We start from the raw sequence: 18,369 nt of genomic DNA on the forward strand, positions 1-18,369 counted from the left end.
ATAAGCATATCATTTGAAGAAATTTAACCAAATCCGTCTTTACTTTCAAGATTCATACCTTACAACAACACTTTGTTTTTTTTCTTGCCCTTTTTGCAGAGATGTGCGGCTTTTAATTCTGGAATATGCCCGTTGGTCTATGATTGACAAGTACCGGGCTTTGATGGATGGCCTTTCCCTTGAGTCTCTCTTGAGCTTCGTCAAAGATTTCAAATCCCAGCTCTTTGTTGAGGGTCTGGCACAAGGAAATGTCACAAGCACAGTGAGTGTGAGGTGTTCTGTCGCTCTTGCCAGGTCTGAATGCCACTGTGGGCTCTGGGATTGCATTAGTTCTTCCCGGAAGCTCCATATCATGTGATGAGCCAGCATTGTCATAGTCCGTGTAGAGGGAACCTGGCTCCTCCGATGAGCAAGACTTTTTTATGATGGAGACAGGTGGTAGCAGACCAGGAATGATGGAGACTGGTGGTAGCAGACCAGGAATGATGAAGACTGGTGGTAGCAGACCAGGAATGATGGAGACTGGTGGTAGCAGACCAGGACTTCGAGTGAAATGGGCATTGGTTACATTTGTTGACAATTGTGTATGGAAACTACAAACACTAGAAATTAAAGTGAGACCTGGGGGATGGTGAGGGATGTGTATATATGTATATGCACATACACAGAACTTGTATGTCAAGATTGTATAGGAAGCTAAGGAGCTTCGGTTTCATCCTATAGTAAATAGAGAACCACTGAAGGATTTAAAAAAGCATTTACCATTATGATCCAGACAAATTAGGAGGCTGTTGTAAGAACTGATACAAAGTTTGATCTCACTTGTGTGAGGAAACTAGAGTAGTCAAAGTCACAGAAACATATAGCAGAATGGTGTTACCAAGGCTTTAGAGAAGTAAAAAAGGGGGGAATTGTTTTGTGGATACAGAGTTCAAGTTTTGCAAGATGAAAAGTTCTGGAGTTCTGTTTCACAACACTAGAGATATATACTTAATGCTAGAGAATTGTACATTTAAAAATGGTTAAGATGGCCCTGGCTGGTGTAGCTCAGTGGATTGAGCACGGGCCTGCGAACCAGAGGATCGCGGTTCGATTCCCAGTCAGGGCACATGCCTGGGTCGCAGGCCAGTTCCCGGCAGGGGACACACAATATATTCATACATTGATATTTCTCTCCCTCTCTCCTTCCCTTCCCCTCTAAAGATAAATAAATAAAATATTTTTAAAAAATGGTTAAGATGTTAAACTTTATGTAATGTTTTTAGATACAAAGTTGAAGTGAAAATAATGAAGCCTGAGGTTAGGGAAAATGAGTGAGAAGTACTTAAGAAAGAATTCGGTAGCGGCTGGCCGCAGCTGAGTGACTGATCAGATGTGGGGATGGAGGGGAAGGATCTAGGATGATGCCTAAATGTCTTGCCCAGTTGGTGGAGGAAGAGGAACTGTAGTTGGTTTGGGGGCATATGAGGAGTTTGTTTTGATAGTACCGAGTTGGATATGTCTGTGGGACCTTGCAACTAACTGAGGCCTATTCTGGCCAATAGCACTGGGCTGGGACCCATCCTAAACTGTTTGACCATCTTCTTCCATGGCCTCCTAAGTTTCCCAGGACCAACCTTTTGATGGAATATATAAATGGCCACTCGAGATTGGCTGCCATCTTCCCCACTCCTCTGTGTCTTCATCTCATAACCCCAAAGCAGCCTTACTTTCTTCCTGTCCACAGACAGTAGTTTAAAAGCCTTGGCTCACAGAGGAGAGTAGGAATAGCTGCCTGCTTCTCTGATCACAGTGGCAGGACTGGGCAGGGGCCTGTGGTCCGGCAGACTCAGTACCATGTTTTCCCCGGGTAGGAATCACTTTAGAGACGAGGGGGGAGGAGATGCCCTCCCTTAGTGTTGTTGTTCTACTGCTCACTCTGTGCCAGGCTCCAAGTTTCTAAATCACAATCACAGTTGTCATAGTGGACGCAGACTATGGGGTAAACTGGACAGTTACGTCTGACCCAGGGGAAAGCGTCACGGTGCATGCACAGGCACTCGGAGTGCCAGAGCGGGGCGGAGAGGAGCTGTTCAATTGAGAGCCACTTAGTGTTCAACAAACATAATACCAAGTCAGTGACTGATGAGCCCAATCCATGAATGCCTTACCCAGCATTTTGGGTTACAGACTGTCTGCTTTCCTGTTATCCAGGGCTTCCCAAGCAATTAGGATGTTGATATTAGTCAGTTCTGGGAGAAATTAATGTCAAGAGAGACTGATGTAGTTAGTTATTTCTTCTCTTTTGCCTCCTAGGAATCTATGGATTTCCTGAAATATGTTGTTGAGTGAGTATTGGTTTGAGTTTTCTCTTTGGGAGTTACGTGTTGTTACCAGCAGAAGGGCCTTGAGCCACAACCCACTGTCAGTAAACCACAGTGGAGATGCTTCTTGTGGCAGGTTTTCTCGAAGCCAGTTATCTAAACAAAGCAATGCAGAGGGACTGTGGAAGGCCTGACCGCTTTTTCCTGGTTTTCGGGTAGGGTAAGAGGAGAAAGGCACCACCCGCGTGACCCACACTGATTCTTTTGCAGCAAGCTGAACTTCACGCCTTTGGAGAAGGAGATGTCTGTGCAGTTCCAGGTGGTAGAACTGCCCGTTGGCCACCACCTATGCAAAGTGAGAGCTCTGAACAAGGGTGATGCCAACTCTGAAGTCACCGTGTACTACCAGGTCAGTTGCCCCCTTTCCACACAGCTGTCTTCATGACTAAGTACAAAGTACATCGGGGAGCAGTGTCCCTGTGACTTTCAGGGCCCTTCAAGTTACCTCTGTAGTTTTGTGCTTGGGGTCATTTGTCTTCTGGAAGCAACTACATTGAAAAATTACTCCTGTCAGTACAATGAATCCTTTTAAATCACAGCACTTCATTGATCACCCAAGCATTAGTTCTGAGGGACGGACTAACGTGTAGCTGGAAATTCTTAAACATTCTGTCAGTCCTACCCTGACAGAACGCCAAGTGACTGTATATTTGTTGAAAGGATAGTTTTGCAGTGAGGCAAAAGTAAACACAGCTATGCGATCGGTATACAGCAAACAGAATGACCACCAGTTGTAATCCTGCCCGAGATGGCGTTTATCACCTCTAGTTTACGAGTGATGAATCTGAGGCCCCGAGTCCCTTACTTCCCTGGGTATACGAGCTGGGGCTTGAATTTATTCCTTTTATTCTCAAATCCTGTGTTCTTTCCACACCATTCTGGAGAGGTTGAATGGGACTTAAAAGAGTTTTGCAACAATGTCCATTGGCCCATATTCTACTTTAGCCCATGGTTAGTCCCACTCCCTTCTAGGACTATGGGGACCTGTGCCTGTTAGACTGGTCTCAGACTTCTCAGATGCTGGGGCTACTATAGCTGCTACTATACTGTGGTCTTGGGGTCCCTGCATGAAGAGGTCTCTTCTCTGCCAGGCCCTGTGAAGACCCCTGTCTGAGCTTTGGGCATGGCTGCATGGCCTTACTCTAGCTTTGTCCTTTTGTTGTGTTTCGGCCATGAACCTGAGTCTTTCCTGAGAGGCCCAGCTTGTTCACAGAGCCAGTCTACCTCTGGCTGAATGTAATTTCAACTCCTTAACAGTTGAGGAGTGGTTATGTTTATACAGTCCTAAAATTATTACGGCCCTTTGAAGGCAGCCATGGGGCCCTGTGTGTGGCTATTTAGATCCTCTTAGATCCTATTTAGATCCTCTCCATCTGAGGAATAGGTCCAGTTACGCTTCACTGACACCCAGACATTTCCTGCTTTCCTGACTTTAGTCCCTTGAACTGCAAGTACTGGATTTTAGTGTCCTCTATCTACATCCTTTGGGCAGGAACTGACAAGTAGGGGTTATTGAACTCTCCTCATGTCTGCCTGCAGTTCTGTGCTTGGAATACAAACGATCAAGCATGATTCCTGTCCTCACATACCTTCCATCCAATGGGATGACATACAGAAACAAGATTGTTCAAAGTAGGGCAGTAGAGCACGATCAACTCCCTTTGAGGGGATAAAAATGGGATGGGCACCTGAACAAACGGTTGCCAAGAACAGCTGATTAAATAGTACTGCTAAGCCACTGGACTTTCAGGTGGTCTGACCAACTTCTCCTTTCAGTCAGGTACCAGGAGTCTGAAAGAATACACTCTTATGGAGCTGCTTGTGGTGAGTTGTATAGAGTTAAGGTGTTCAAGCCCCTGACCCACTAGGAGGACTGGCCTTTCTGTCTGGGGACAGGGACTTGGGAATCATCAGAAACCTGTGATTGGAAAGTGAGATGTTTATTTAGTGTTCTCACCCACTATGAACATGGACATGGGCTTGTTCATGTTCATGGGCAATTTAGGAAGGCAGTAAGGGAGGCTGGAATTCAGGGGGTATGGGGAACACTTTTAGGGGAAGAAATAGAGGTTTCTCTGCTAGGAGGAGTTGGGCTGATGGGTAGTATGTTGAATTACAGATGCACATGGAAGAGCCTTGCTTTGACTTCCTTCGAACCAAGCAGACACTTGGGTAAGTCTGCTGGCAAGAGCTCCGAGCTCAAATAAGGGCCTGGGGCTTCCTTTGCAGGCTGAGGTTAAGATATCCTGACTGAGCAATCACTCAGAGCTCTTTGGTCCTTCCATGTCTTAGAGTCACACTTTCTGGCCAAAACTTGTAGTTTGCATCTTGGACCACGAGCGGGCTTTTAGTTCAGCCTAGTTCAAGATCAGCAAGGGAAAGGCTGGCTTGTGGTCCTGACATGAGAATGAAATAGATGCACACTTATTTATGAATCTGCAGCCCCAGTAAAGATATGCAGAAACTCTTCCCCCATCTCTCTAGGGCTTCTGAGGGCAGGACCCAGGTGGCCACCGGGGCTCATACAACTTTCTGATTTGGCTATAGGTACCATGTCTACCCTACCTGCAGGAACACATCTGGGATTCTAGGATTCTCTGTCACTGTGGGGACTCAGGCAACCAAATACAAGTGAGTAAGCAAACTCTTACTATTCTTGGCATGGAGAGCAGGGGCTACAGGTACTTACTTAAACCTCAGACAACTCTACCAAATGGGTTTGCTTCGTAAAGTCACAGCTGCAGGGGTTTGGGGCTGGTTGTTCACAGATGGCCTGGTCCATGACTGACAGTGGTTCCTATGGTCCCATTAGGGTTTGACTCATGTCCTGTGGTCACTGTACAGGGCTTGCCAGTGTTCCACCTCTCAGGCAGACCTGAGGACAAGAAAGGCAAAGGTGCCTGACCTGGCCTTCATGCCAGAACCAAGGCACAAGGCCTGTTGGTTCTCAGTTTTGGAATGGTCGAGCATGGCTGTCACCGCTTCAGTGTGAGGATACCAGGAAAATGGGCTAGAGGTGTGGGCAAAGTTCTTCCCATTCTCTTCTTTTCCCTCCTCCCGCAACTCAGAGACTACTGAGGACTGGGAAGAAAACACTGCAGCCTCTTTCCTAGAAATATACCTTAGCCCTCTCTCCTTTGCCCTCTACTTAAGACCAGGTTTCTGATGACTTTTAATTGCTGTTTTGTTTCAGCTCTGAAGTTGTTGATAAAAAGATAGAAGAGTTTCTTTCTAGCTTTGAGGAAAAGATTGAAAACCTCACTGAGGATGCATTCAACACCCAGGTGACTGACCGAGCTGGCTTGGTCTGTTGTTCCTTGGCCCACACAAGCCCTCGGACACCAGTCCTAGCGGTGCTGTGTGCTGGTTATTGTCGGAACATTGTAGACCCACCTTATTTTGACCAAAATATCTTCCTAGCTTCATCCCTCCTCCTCCTCATGCTGGCAGGTCCCGAGTGAAGGGACCATAGCATGTCCGTCACAAATCAGACTGGACAGGGCCAAGTGTGTTCTGGAGGAGCTAGCATGACGCCATGCCTGAAGGTCTTGTTTTGGTGGTGACAGGTCACAGCCCTGATCAAGCTGAAGGAGTGCGAGGACACCCACCTCGGGGAGGAGGTGGACAGGAACTGGAACGAGGTGGTGACACAGCAGTACCTCTTTGACCGTCTCGCTCATGAGGTACAGCACGGTTGTCAGAGCAAGAGTCCTGTCAGGACTCCTGGCTTTGCAGGAGTCACAATCCCACACACATCAGTGTTGTGTGGGAGAAACACCTGGGGCGCTCACATCCAGGCTCGGTTATGTATGTGCTCATTTCTTGATTAATGTCAGACTGGCCTCCCTAACATGGCAGGTGGGCCAAGTGAGCAGGATGGGGAAGAAATAGAGGTTTCTCTGCTAGGGTAATCCTTGCCACCCACCCCTAAACAACTGGAGATCAATTTTTTTGCATTACATCTTGAGGTTCATTTTAAGATTTGTCAGGACAAAAAGGGTTCTGCTGTTTAAGGAAAATGTAAAACTTCTGTCCTTTATGATTATGGGGTCTCCCTCCAGATTTAGTAATTGCTGGTGTAGTTCTTTTGACAAAATAATAAAACCCACAAAAAAGGGCCCTGTGTCCTGTAGTCCAGTCTCTTGCTGATAATAGCACCTATGTAGTGAATTACCAAAGGACACCGAAGCAGAAGGCTTTCAGCCCAGTTCTGAAGGCACTCGTTTTTCTATTAGGATAAAATTCTTTATCCATTTCAATAGTTACTGGATTTTTCTTGAGCTAGAGCATACAGTTACTATGTGTCTGAGAGTTCTGGCTTAGTGTAGTACTCAGCTATAATTACAATATCTGCTACCTTCTCTTGCTTATATTCTAGGGTCACCCTTTGCTACAAACCTAAAAATGTGTTAACAACACTCATTCTTCTCTGGGAGTTTGGGGGCAAGCTGAGAGTTGGGAGAATAAATTATGTTCAGACCAAGGAAGTCTACCTCGGATGTTAAGTTTAAGAACATTTCCCCAGAAAACGTATTGCCAGTCCTTTATATAGCTTGCTTTCTTTCCTGTAAGATTGAAGCACTGAAGTCATTCTCAAAATCAGACCTAGTCACCTGGTTCAAGGCTCACAGAGGACCAGGAAGTAGAATGCTCAGTGTCCACGTGAGTATGGCTGTCACTCATCCTCCTCTGAATCTGGGCTGGTATTAGAGATCCTGGCAGGTCTTTATGTAAGACAACCTCCTCAGCGTATTTCTCACTGAGGGTCTTTAACATCTTTCAGGTGGTTGGATTTGGGAAGCATGAGCTGGAAGAGGATGGTGCCCCTTTCGGTGAGGATTTACACTCTTCCTGTGAAGGGATGCAGCTGACCTACCTGCCGACCTCTCCTCTGCTGACAGATTCCACCATCCCCATTACTGATATTAGGGCTTTTACATCAACACTTAACCTTCTCCCCTACCATAAAATAGTCAAATAAACTGCAGTCTCATTGGCCTGAATGAAGCATTGTGTATTTTAAAACGTCATTTTATGAAGTTACACTACTATGGATTTAGGGCTTCCAATGAGTTTTTGCACTGCACCACAGAACTTGATTTACTGCTCCCGTCCTGTTGTGACTGACCGACCAAGGGTTACAGTAGCAGCTGGCAGAGTGAAATTGGCAGGGGGGCCGGAAAGCTTCCAGCAGTTCGAGAAGCCCTGGTATTGGTTCTCAGACTGAGAATCCAGTTCTGTATGACAGCCCTGTGTAACCAGTGTCTTATTAGTACCTAAATGTCAGGTGCTGAGACTAATGCCTAAATGATGTTGTTTTTAATGTATTTTTCAATAAAGATAGCTCTGTATTGCCCTTCAGAATGAGTCATTTGCTGCGGTGGCATTCTTTTTATTATATTTTTGTTTTAGTGTGGGGTAGAGATCTAAAAATAAACACTTTCCAAAACTTCTAAGGCAGTAAAATATTTTTGGATAAGATGTTGGCAGTGTAGTGTGTGCTCTGTGAGGGCTCAGTGGACTCCAGAGGACAGCGCGGTGGGGCCAACAGCACACACGGGGTGTGGGGGCGGGGCAGGGAAAAGCACGGACCCTCCATTATTTCAGGGTCTTCATGTAAAGCCAACTCCTGTATTGAAGAACATGGTCACATAACTGGCTCCAAGTTTAACCATAAAGATAATAAATAAGAAACACATTTAAAAAAGGTTGGAAAAATTACTTTATGAAGCCTTAAGAAGCACTGAATATAATTAAACTATAATCCAGACTTAGATACAATTCCAAAATAAAAGTTACTGTAGGTGAGACCATGAAATTTCCTAATACTTGATTTTAAATACATTGTGCTAATCTTCTAAAATAACTCAGAGGAACCAGTATTTACAGTAGAGGGGTATTATGAAAAACCTGGCTTCAGGTCTATCATATGTATACGTGTGTGTGTGTATATCTCTCCGAAGAGTATATAAACTAAGAAATAGATGATGTATATCTCAACAGCAGCGCTAGAGTGCAGCGTTTGAGACAGACTTATAAATGCTTTTCAAAGCGTGAGGTTTGGAAGAGGAGCAGACATGTTGCTTTCAAAACCTGAAGTTTTCTCAGGAGTGAAGTCAAAATTGTAACTGCCACAAAAGAGGAAAACAGGGAAGCTTTTCTTGCTTTAATTGTTCATCTGCATCAGAAAGTCCAGTATCCCTGAGATAGGAACCACTGCAATAAGAAGGGAGTAAGTACGTTCTCCCAAAGGAAGACTGTTGCTTAATTATGCCTACTGCCCTGGTTATCGGGTGTAAACTTTGCATTTCCCAACCTAATGCTTGGCAGCACCAAGACGTTTCAGTAACGGTTCATCGTAAACCCAACATTCTCCATCTTCATGAAATAACTGTAAAAGAAAGGGAAAGATTTCAGTTACACAACTGCTATGTACTTCTATAATACATACTTTTATTATATTATGTCTTCTCCCATTAAACTGACAAGAGTTTCAAACAGGGACCTGGGCCCACCCTGTTGTTCATCACCGTGCTGACTTAAAACGGTGTTTGGTACTTCACATTCCACTGGAATGAATGAATGAATTACATACAGCTCACGTGACCAGGGCAGTAGCAGTTGGGAGATGGGACAGGCTCTCCAAAGCAAGCTTACCCTTGTCTCCCACTGAATTTCCTTCTCCTTCCTTTCTCGGGCTTCTGCTCTTTGTCTTTCTTCAAGTTTATGCTTTGCTTCAGTTGCTGCATCAATATCTCTGATTTTTAAGTTGAAAGTGACATCCTTCCAAAGGCTAAAAAAAAAAAGAAAGGTGCTGAGAACTAAATGGACAATTATTAGCAATCTTGAGAATGAAAGTCCAGCTCTACCTTTTAAGTGCTCTAGTTCACAGACCAAATCTCCTTAAGCTAGTTCCAGGGCACCAGAAAAATACGACCCGGAAAATATATAAGGAAATAAAGGGCAGGCTGAAAGCTGGACATATGGTAATGACAATAGTGGAGAAAGAACACCGAGAACTGAGACCTGGGATTCTTTTTCTGGCTCCACATCTAATAAGCAATGCAACCTCAGTGGGGTCAATTCACCTCAGTGGGGCTTGAGTGTCCTTTACTATAAACTGAGATCAGAGGAGCCGAGAAGCTCCGTTTCTCCAAGCTGAGGACTTGGAGAAACTGAATAAAGAGTAAGAGTCAAGAAGGGAATTGCAGCGGCCTAAGGGGTAAGAGATCTGGCTTCCTCTCAAGACCTGGAAGATGACAGCTGGACAGCTCTGGTCCAGACACGTCACTTTACAAGTGAAGACTCCTCGGGACTAGAACAGCGCCTGCCTAAGGCCCCTCTGCCGTGAGCATGAGCAGGCAGTCTAGCTGAGCAGAATGTTATGAGACAACAAGCAGGGTGGTGATTTCTAACATGCCCTTCCTTCACTTACGAAACCCCTTGACAGGTTAAATGAAAAACTTTCAGTGCCAGATTCCTCATAGCACTAAAAGATCCTAATTTTATTGAGAAAGGAAAAAAATTATGATGTTTGAGATTATTGGAAAATTGAATACCAATTAGGCATTTGATGATATTAATATTAATAACTGATCTTCTTGAAGCATAATATTTTGGTTAGGTTTTTTTTAGGTTATTTTAGAAAGAGATGCTGAAATCCTTAGGAATAAATTTTTTTTTTTAAGTTCCTTGCAAACAAAAGAGCTGAAGGTGTTTTACTAGACAGACATCTCTTGGCTGGGACCTTGCCACGTCTGACAAATCACTAAGATGGTGACCAGCCAACATACACTGGATCCTGGATCACATATGCATGTTACACACCACCTCATTTACTCCTCACAACACCCCTGAGGTAGTTCAGAGCTCAGGGAAAGGCAGAGAGAGTCAAACTTACAGTCTTGGTTACAAAACCGTTAAGCGGTGGAGCTGCACGTGAACCCAAGCACACAAATTTAGTCTGTGCTGTCAGATCCCGCTGTGTCCACCGCCCGCCCAGCCCACCGACAGCTCCGGGTGTGCCGTCTCCTTACCAGCGGGACTCATACTCATTCTGATCTTCCAGCTTCCTCACTTTCTTCTTGATTATAGGCAACTTCTTGGTATCTATAAAAACTGAATTTTCCTAGAAAACAGAAGTAGGCAGATGTTTTATTCAAACTGTTCTGAGAGAGTCAATTCTTCCCAGAAGACTTCAACAGATGTAATAATCAAATCCCACATATGTTAATGATACAATGAGTTTCGTAAGCAATCTTCACCCCAGCCTTAAAAACATAGTTGTGTGTCTTTAGTCGTGGTAGAGGCTCAATTCAGAAGACGTTTTCAACATGATTAGATGCTACGTTCTTGGGATGTAATCTCTTGGAGAGTTACACTCATAAATAACTAATTCCAATGATAAGTATGCTTAAGTGCTTGTTACATTTCAAATTCTCCAAGTCCAAATCCAGTTCATTGACTCCTGTTATTCCCATTCTGCTTTCCACTGACCTTAATCAGGAACTGTTTGCAAGTTTCTTGAGGGCAAGGTCTATCACCAATTTCTGTGTTGCTGGTGCCTATCAATCAGTATATTTCTTATACAAAATCAGACTGTGCACATGGATACAGATTAGTTTAGCACTTCATTTTACAAACATACCACACACTCTAGTCATACAGCTAACATTTAGTGGGTACTATGTGCCAAGCATTTTTAAACACATTATTCTTTTTAAAAAGTATTATTTTTTTAATTAAAAAAATTTAGATTATAGTTTACATTCAATATTGTTTCATATTCATTGCTGTTATACAGCACAGAACATAGATTATTCTTGAGTGTTTTGAAAGAAGAGAGGAAAGTAAAATCATTCCACTACCTTTACTGCTGGGGAAGAGGTGGGGAAGGGAAAGGCCTGCCCTGAAGAGTGGGCATTAGAGCCAGCCTCAGGGCTTGAGCTTCCAGACGATGGAAGCGGGAATCAAGGACAGGATATAATTCAATGTAGTCTGAAATAAGTGGCAAACTCAGTTTCTTACCCCTGTTGCATATTTTGCATACATTACACCATTCCATTCCCCTTCAACTGAACAGAAGGACTTCTTGTCATTTGGGGAACTAAATAGAAAAAGAAACGTGTGTTAGTCTCAAGTTGAAAATTACCAAAATATCTGGCTAATCTACACAGCAGAACACAGAAGAGCAACTGTGAAGTCTTAGGCGGAGGCAGCGTAATGCTGTAGAATGAGGTTTCCCAGAGCCAACTGTAAGAGTGAGGGTCCTAAATAAGATGCTAACGAACTTGAGATCCCATGAACAGATTATGAGATGAGCCCTGTGCTGGGAATGGAGCAGCTAGGGACAGTCCCCGTCCTCAGATGTTCACAGCCAGGTGGGGAGAGACACCACAGATTCGGAATGGTCGGTGCTGTGCTGAGTTTATGTGAGCACTGGAGTTCAAGGGCAAAGCTGCTGGAATGAGGGTCATGGAAGGTTTGTTTAAGGGTATAATGCCAGAGACCAGGCTTTCACCCTCGGGCTGAAGGGAACCTGAGTCTAATGGTTTGGTCTCTTTTCCTGACAAGGGTCCCTTCCACAGAAGCCCCAATTCAGACCTGTACTTGGACAAGAGAGTGATATGTATGGCAGGTATGAAACTTGGGAAGATAAGCATCACAGCAAAGGACAGGTTAAGAGGGGCAAGGGACAGGAGGAGGCTCAAAGGTCAGCAGGGAAAAGTACACAGGGTAGAGAGAGGAAGCTACTATCACTGAACTGAAATTTAAGTTTCTTCTATGATTTAGGGCTTTGAGGGAAGGGAGACAAATAGAAAAATCGTACGATTCCAGGTTTAGGTCACTGTGCAGTGGTTCTCAAAGTGCAGTTTGGGGACCCCTTGGGGTTCCCAAGACCCTCTTAGAGCAAAACTACTTTCATAACATTAAGACATTATTTGCCTTCCTTACTCTGATTTTCCCATAAGGGTACAGTGTTTCCCAGAGACTATGTGATAGGCAGCAACCACCTAACTGCAAGTAGGTAGGAGAATCCCGTCATCCTCTATTAATTACAGCCACGTGCCACTCTACAATGAGGTGTGTTCTACTAAATCTGTCAGCAGGCAGCTCTGCCCTTGTGGAAACACCGCAGGGGCACTGAGACAAAGCTGGATGGTGGAGCCAGCTGCACGTCTAGGCTGTATGGGACCACCCACTGCTCTTAAGCTATGAACTTGTACCGCACACTACTGCCCAAAACAATGAGATTAAACCAAGCACAAGAGAAAACACTGCCATTGAGAGACAAAGTAAACATGTGGCGTATGAGGCTGCTGTTGGTACGACAAGGCGTATGGTTTTACAGCAAACTTTTTATGAGTAGAGAGAGTAAACTCCCAAATTACAATATAAAGCATAGTAAACACATACACCAGTAACACAGCCTATTATCAAGCATTGTGTCATGTATGTAGCTGTGCTGTACTTCCCTGTGACTGCAGCACAGGCCCGTCTGCATCCCCACCACCCCAAACATGAGTAATGTGGCACCTTGTGCTATGACATGACAACAGCTATGATGTCACTAGGACTTTTTCATCTTTATTATAATCTTCCAGGACTTTTCATCTCCATTATAACCCTATGGGACCACCACAGTGTATGTGCATTGTTGTTGAACAAAAATCATTAAGCAGCCATAACTGTATATTGGAGATTTAATTCAGAAAATGTACAATGCCACTCTTCTCACGGATTTCTTTTTAAAGAGTTTTCTCTTTTTCAGAAAATGCTATTACTGTCATCTGGAAATACATTTATAAATATTTTAGAATCTATCAACTTTTAAAAAAGATTTTATTTATTTTTAGAGAGGAGAGAGGAGGAAGAAAAACATCAATGTGTGGTTGCCTCTCGCACACCCCCTGCTGGGGACCTGGCCCACAATCCAGGCATGTGTCCTGACTAGGGATCGAACCGGTGACCCATTTGGTTCACAGGCTGGAGCTCAATCCACTGAGCCACACCAGCCAGTGCTAGAGTCTGTTAATTTTTAATGAGAGAAATATCTATGGGTATAATATAAACAAAAGTTCTTTGGCGTTCTTGGTAATTTTGGAGTCCAGAGACCAAAGACCAAAGAGTGTGAGAACCACTCAGATGGTGCTCAAATCCCCGGTGTGAAGAGCCCACCAAGCGCTCTTTCGGCCGCCAACTTTGAGGGCCGCCTTTCTACTATGTGTGGCTGACTGGTGGGAAATTCTGCTAAGCTAACAGTTTCCTTTTTTCTACTTTACTTTCATTATTTCTACCACCACAGACATTCCATTTCCCCCACTCCTTTTTGCTCACCTCTCCCGCACCCACCGCCCCTCCCTCTGGCCACCCACACTGCAGTCTGTGAGCCAGCAGCTCCTGAAGGTGCCACATGCCTCAGGGGCTCTGAGGAGCAGGCACACTCAGCTCTTCGTTCTGGAAATCGCAGTTCCACCAATTGCCGTCTCCGGGGCAACATTATTATAGTGGTGACTTGTGCTGCTTCCTAAACTCTGCCCATATTTTCCAACTGCAATAATAATCTTGGATTTTACACTGATTCTTAGTAAATTTCATCTTGTAATCATGGTCTCATCCTGCGCAAGACTCTGTCTGGGGTGCCTTCGGTCATTCGAATTAAACTGTCTCCCTGGAAAACTGGTTAACCTGTCATGTGTCCTCCACTTGCAGGTTCTCCTCCTCTGAGCAGGCCCTGAAGGCAGCAGCCCACGGACTGGCACCAGACAGTACAGTGGTCTGCACCAGCCCTACAGCATCAAACAAACCTGAGTCAGGGTGTGATCATTACTGTTTTCCCCAGAAAGGCACAGAAAAAAAAGACGGAGGACTTGGAGCCACACAGGTGGGGGTCAGAGTCTAAGGCACAGACTAGCTCTCGGCCCACTGGTGACGGGGAGTCAGGAACCTGTGCCCCAGGCAGGTTCGCTGATGCCAGGGAGACCCCTCTCTGTTCCCCGTTGCAAGTCAGGCTTCTTGGAAGCATGCCCCCCAGGGATGCCTGGGTGTTCTGGCCCGTATTTCAGGGCTCCTCTGAAAATGGGCGTTTAAGGAGAGACATGACACACGGATGTGATGTTTACAAAGACAGAATCACAACGCTCGATTCCTAACAGAAGTTATAATTCCAGACAAAGGGAAAGTGTCTCAGAGGAGAGCACAAAAGCAGAAAAACAGAATACCTACAAAATCTCCGCAGTAACTCTGTGCTTCTTGCCCCCATAGAAAGGTTTCGTGTGGAAGACGATATTTGCACTGTAGCCGGTTTTGGAACAATTAATACTGCATTCTCCGCCTAGTTCCACCCAGGGCACTGTGAGGATAGACCTACAAAATCAGAAGTTTTCACATAAGGCTGACAGTTCAAAGGACAGAGAGGGGCGCAGCTTAATACACAGCAGGGTTCGCTGCTTGCTGACTGGAAGAGATGGACACAGTTCTACTTGCCTTCCGTAACCGTTGGGGAAAGTGAGAATGTAATGTTCGTCGTGGTCCAGACAGGAGACACAGCCTGTGGAGAGGGGAGGACTCCAATGAGGAGCGTCATCTGGCCACAGGTTTTATTGTCTGATTGATGGATCCTCCAGGACACTCCATTCAGTTTTGGGAACACTGATCTTGCACCCCACCGTAGCTACCACCCCCAATACACATGCTTTCATGCACACAATGACATCCACTCTGGCTTCCAGGGGCCACGTCCCCCCCTCAGACATCAGAGTAACATAAAACCCCGCAGTTAATGCTGGGGCCCACCCCATGACCAGAGACTTACCCTGCCCTATGTTGTGCACCCCGATGGACATTCCAAGGAATTTTGATTTGGTCCAGATATGAGCATTGAATTGTATCTTCTTGTTAAAACACTCAGCATAAAAGGCTGAAACTACAGAAATTGTTTCAAATTAGTGTCATATATATGATATATATACACATGTCATATGTGTGATATATATACATGTGTCATATGTGTGTGCATACACACACACACACACTCACTTCTCCAACTCCCTTACTTAACCTGGAGAAAGAACTGACTCCTTTAGGGAAATCCTTTACCCCTCAAAGAACCCCCTCAAATGAGGCCAGGAGGTACCTAAATGCCTTTACACCATTTTCTGCAGTGCAAACTGCCATTCAGGGCCACATGGGCAGAAACTTTCCCAAACTATGAGGCGATGCCAATCCTGGAGGCTTAAGATTAAGAGGTCTGTCTGCTCTTCTGGTCAGTACACTTGTTCCTGTCCCAGCCCCAGCCTGGTCCATCAGCATTACCACTGCGCTGGGCAGGTAAGACACTGAGGATATGTAGTCACTCCCAGGTGTCGGCAATAAGTGCGCTGTGCAGAAACTACACTGCCACTTACACAAATTGTCTCAAAGGTGCTGAGGTCTCTACAGCACAGCTCATTACATGTGACTTTAGAGACATTAAAGATTTTCCATATCCCTTCTTTTTATACATACTTAATCAGTGAAGCTAATAGTCTTTGGAACTTACGCAAGAACAGATACGAGGAACCAAACCTCTAGGACTGGGAAGATACAGGGAGCCACACAGCTGACAGCAGTGACCTCACCGATGAGGGTTTTTAGACCCTCTTTAGACAGAACAGAGAACAGTCTGAGGGCGAAGGCTGCAGAGGAGTCTGTAACTTACTGGGCGGATGATGGGAGACCTGCTCGGCCACAAATGTTACACTGTTTTTGGAAACCCAGGGAACTGGTCCTTCTGAAACTAGCTCCTGCAAGCAAATATAACATCATTTTCTTGTGCTGTGGAAACATAAATGACACTGCAGAGAATCTAATAACTGGAGTCTCTCCCCGTCAAGGTGGTTACCTGCTCCCCCTCCGTACACTCAAAGCACCTGGCATGGAATTTCATTACAGCGCTTAATTACACTATTGGAGTTGTTGCTTTGTGTCAGTCTCCCTAAGACATTTTTTTTTTAATGTTTATTTAGGAGAGAGGAAGAGAGCGGGGTGGGGAGAGAGTAACACTGATTGGCTGCCTCCCAGATGTGCCCTGACTGGGATGAAACCCCTGACTTTTTGATGTACAGGATGACGCTCCAACCAACTGAGCAACCTGCCCAGGGCTCCCTAAGACATTCTTGAAGGCAAGGATGCCTACACTAGGGCCAGGCCTGACACAAGAGCCGGCACTTATTAATGCCTACCATTTAAGTAAGAACAGACACATACTGCCTCTGTCTTCAGAAAGGACTACACGTAACCTGCCCCTTGGAAAGGGAGAGACACAGAGAGTTACGTCTACTGAGAGACTACTATGTGCCAGGCACTGTGGGCCAGGGGCTACCCCTCATCCCTTGAGGCTTTTGTATTTATTTGAGTCTTCCTCTAACCAACTTCTAAATGCTGGGAGCCTGGGGCTTGGGTCTGTTACCTACTACTGTTCTCTGGCTATGCAGGCCTCCCAGATGATTTCATCAAATTTTAGGGCTAAACTCCCTAAAAGCCCCCATTCTAGATCCATTCTAGATCTCTCCCTTGAACTCCAGACTCTTAAATTCCAATTCCCACGTTGAAAGCTTCACTTAGATTCTCATAGATCGCTCAGAGTTTGTATTTCCAATTAGAGTCCTTGATCTTTCCCTCCCCAAATCCAACCCTGTCTTCTTTAATAAATGGCACTAACCAGCTGCTGACGCCCACATTCAAGGACTCAGCTCTGTCCCCTTGCCCTCACCTGCCCCAGCCCACTTACCAGTTCTAAGTCGAAAACAGAGCTTGAATCAACCGTGTCTCTTCTGCGATAATGCCAAAGCCTCAACTGTCTTGCTTGTTTTGCCCCTTTCTAATTTATTATTCATAAAATTAATAAATAATCTTTTCAAAACAAAGATGCCGTTAAGCCATAAAGTTATCAGTACAGCCCACAAGGCCGTGCACGATCCGATTTCTCAATTTCTGTCCTCGTCTCACTGTATTCAGAACACGCCGATCCAGCAACACTACTCTCGGAGTGGTGAGCACCTTCTGATCACTGCCTCTTTCAGTGTTATCTGCCCCCAAATAACATGAAATTCTGAATCAGTGTACAACTTAAGAACAAAAAACACCGGCGCAACCCTGACTGGTTGGCTCAGTTGGTTGGGCATCATCCTGCAAAGCAAAAGGTCACTGGTTTGATTCCTAGTCAGGGCACACGCCTGGGTGGGGGCCAGGTCCCTGGGAGGGGCACATGCAAAAGACAACCAATCGATGTTTCTCTCCCTCCCTTTCCCTCTTTCTAAAAATAAACACACACAATCTTAAAAAACAAATAAACAAACCAATCAACACCACCAGTGCAGAACTCACTGCGCTCTCTTCAGGATCACTTGGTAATGTCCAGTGACACTGAAAGATCTCGCCCAAAATGGGGTTGTATGGCTTTTTGGCAACCGATCCTCTCCTTCCGGCATGAAAGGCTGAGAGGTACCATTTCACAACCTGAACCATTCGGTCTCTGGCATCCTTCTGGTCACTAATGCTGCGAGGGAGAAAGACAAAATTCAGCGTTCTGCCTTCTGACAGGAGACCAGCTGACACAGCACCCCTCGCACGGTCCACCCTGAGACAAGATGAGAGGACCCGGGACCAGGAGTCACCTCTTGTTAAAACTAAGGTATAATATACATAAAAAACATGTATCAGTCTTAAGTGTTTGGTTTGGTGACTCTGACAAATGTATATATCCATTAAATTAGTCACCACCCAATTAACATACACAACATTCCCATTACCCAAGTTTCCTAATGTCCCCTTTCCAAGCAATCCCTACCCCTCGACCTGCGGCAAACACTATTTCTGGTTCCTAGTACCAGAGATTAGTCTTCCTTGTTCTAGAACTTCATAGAAGTGTACTGTTTCATTGCCAAATAGTTAGAGGTTTTCTAGATATATCTGTCTTATCGATTCCCAATGTAATCATGTCATGGTCAGAGAACGCACTTTGTAT

The 18,369-nt window shown here is 45.1% G+C and overlaps 2 protein-coding genes across 10 annotated transcripts in view; one reads left to right on the forward strand and one right to left on the reverse strand.

Annotated features, from left to right (window-relative positions):
* NRDC (nardilysin convertase) overlaps nt 1-7,730 on the forward strand; it is a 70,277-nt gene extending 62,547 nt beyond the window's left edge. For both annotated transcript variants that reach the window (XM_037043294.1, XM_037043293.1), the window contains 10 exons: nt 100-262; nt 2,296-2,327; nt 2,574-2,712; nt 4,140-4,187; nt 4,483-4,535; nt 4,911-4,994; nt 5,557-5,647; nt 5,930-6,046; nt 6,936-7,025; nt 7,147-7,730. In XM_037043294.1, coding sequence (XP_036899189.1) covers nt 100-262; nt 2,296-2,327; nt 2,574-2,712; nt 4,140-4,187; nt 4,483-4,535; nt 4,911-4,994; nt 5,557-5,647; nt 5,930-6,046; nt 6,936-7,025; nt 7,147-7,344 — 1,015 coding nt within the window. In that variant the 3' untranslated portion in view covers nt 7,345-7,730. The remainder of the gene's footprint in view (nt 1-99; nt 263-2,295; nt 2,328-2,573; nt 2,713-4,139; nt 4,188-4,482; nt 4,536-4,910; nt 4,995-5,556; nt 5,648-5,929; nt 6,047-6,935; nt 7,026-7,146) is intronic.
* Nucleotides 7,731-8,067: 337 nt separating this feature from the next.
* OSBPL9 (oxysterol binding protein like 9) overlaps nt 8,068-18,369 on the reverse strand; it is a 132,905-nt gene continuing 122,603 nt past the window's right edge. For all 8 annotated transcript variants that reach the window (XM_037043299.1, XM_037043298.1, XM_037043297.1 and 5 more), the window contains 9 exons: nt 17,730-17,901; nt 16,063-16,147; nt 15,178-15,288; nt 14,850-14,913; nt 14,589-14,729; nt 11,391-11,469; nt 10,400-10,491; nt 9,021-9,156; nt 8,068-8,754 (listed from right to left, as the gene is read on the reverse strand). In XM_037043299.1, coding sequence (XP_036899194.1) covers nt 8,680-8,754; nt 9,021-9,156; nt 10,400-10,491; nt 11,391-11,469; nt 14,589-14,729; nt 14,850-14,913; nt 15,178-15,288; nt 16,063-16,147; nt 17,730-17,901 — 955 coding nt within the window. In that variant the 3' untranslated portion in view covers nt 8,068-8,679. The remainder of the gene's footprint in view (nt 8,755-9,020; nt 9,157-10,399; nt 10,492-11,390; nt 11,470-14,588; nt 14,730-14,849; nt 14,914-15,177; nt 15,289-16,062; nt 16,148-17,729; nt 17,902-18,369) is intronic.

This window comes from Sturnira hondurensis, unplaced genomic scaffold (genome assembly GCF_014824575.4).
Source record: "Sturnira hondurensis isolate 20B ecotype Veracruz unplaced genomic scaffold, ASM1482457v3 Scaffold0004068, whole genome shotgun sequence".
Classification (NCBI taxonomy): Eukaryota; Metazoa; Chordata; class Mammalia; order Chiroptera; family Phyllostomidae; genus Sturnira; species Sturnira hondurensis.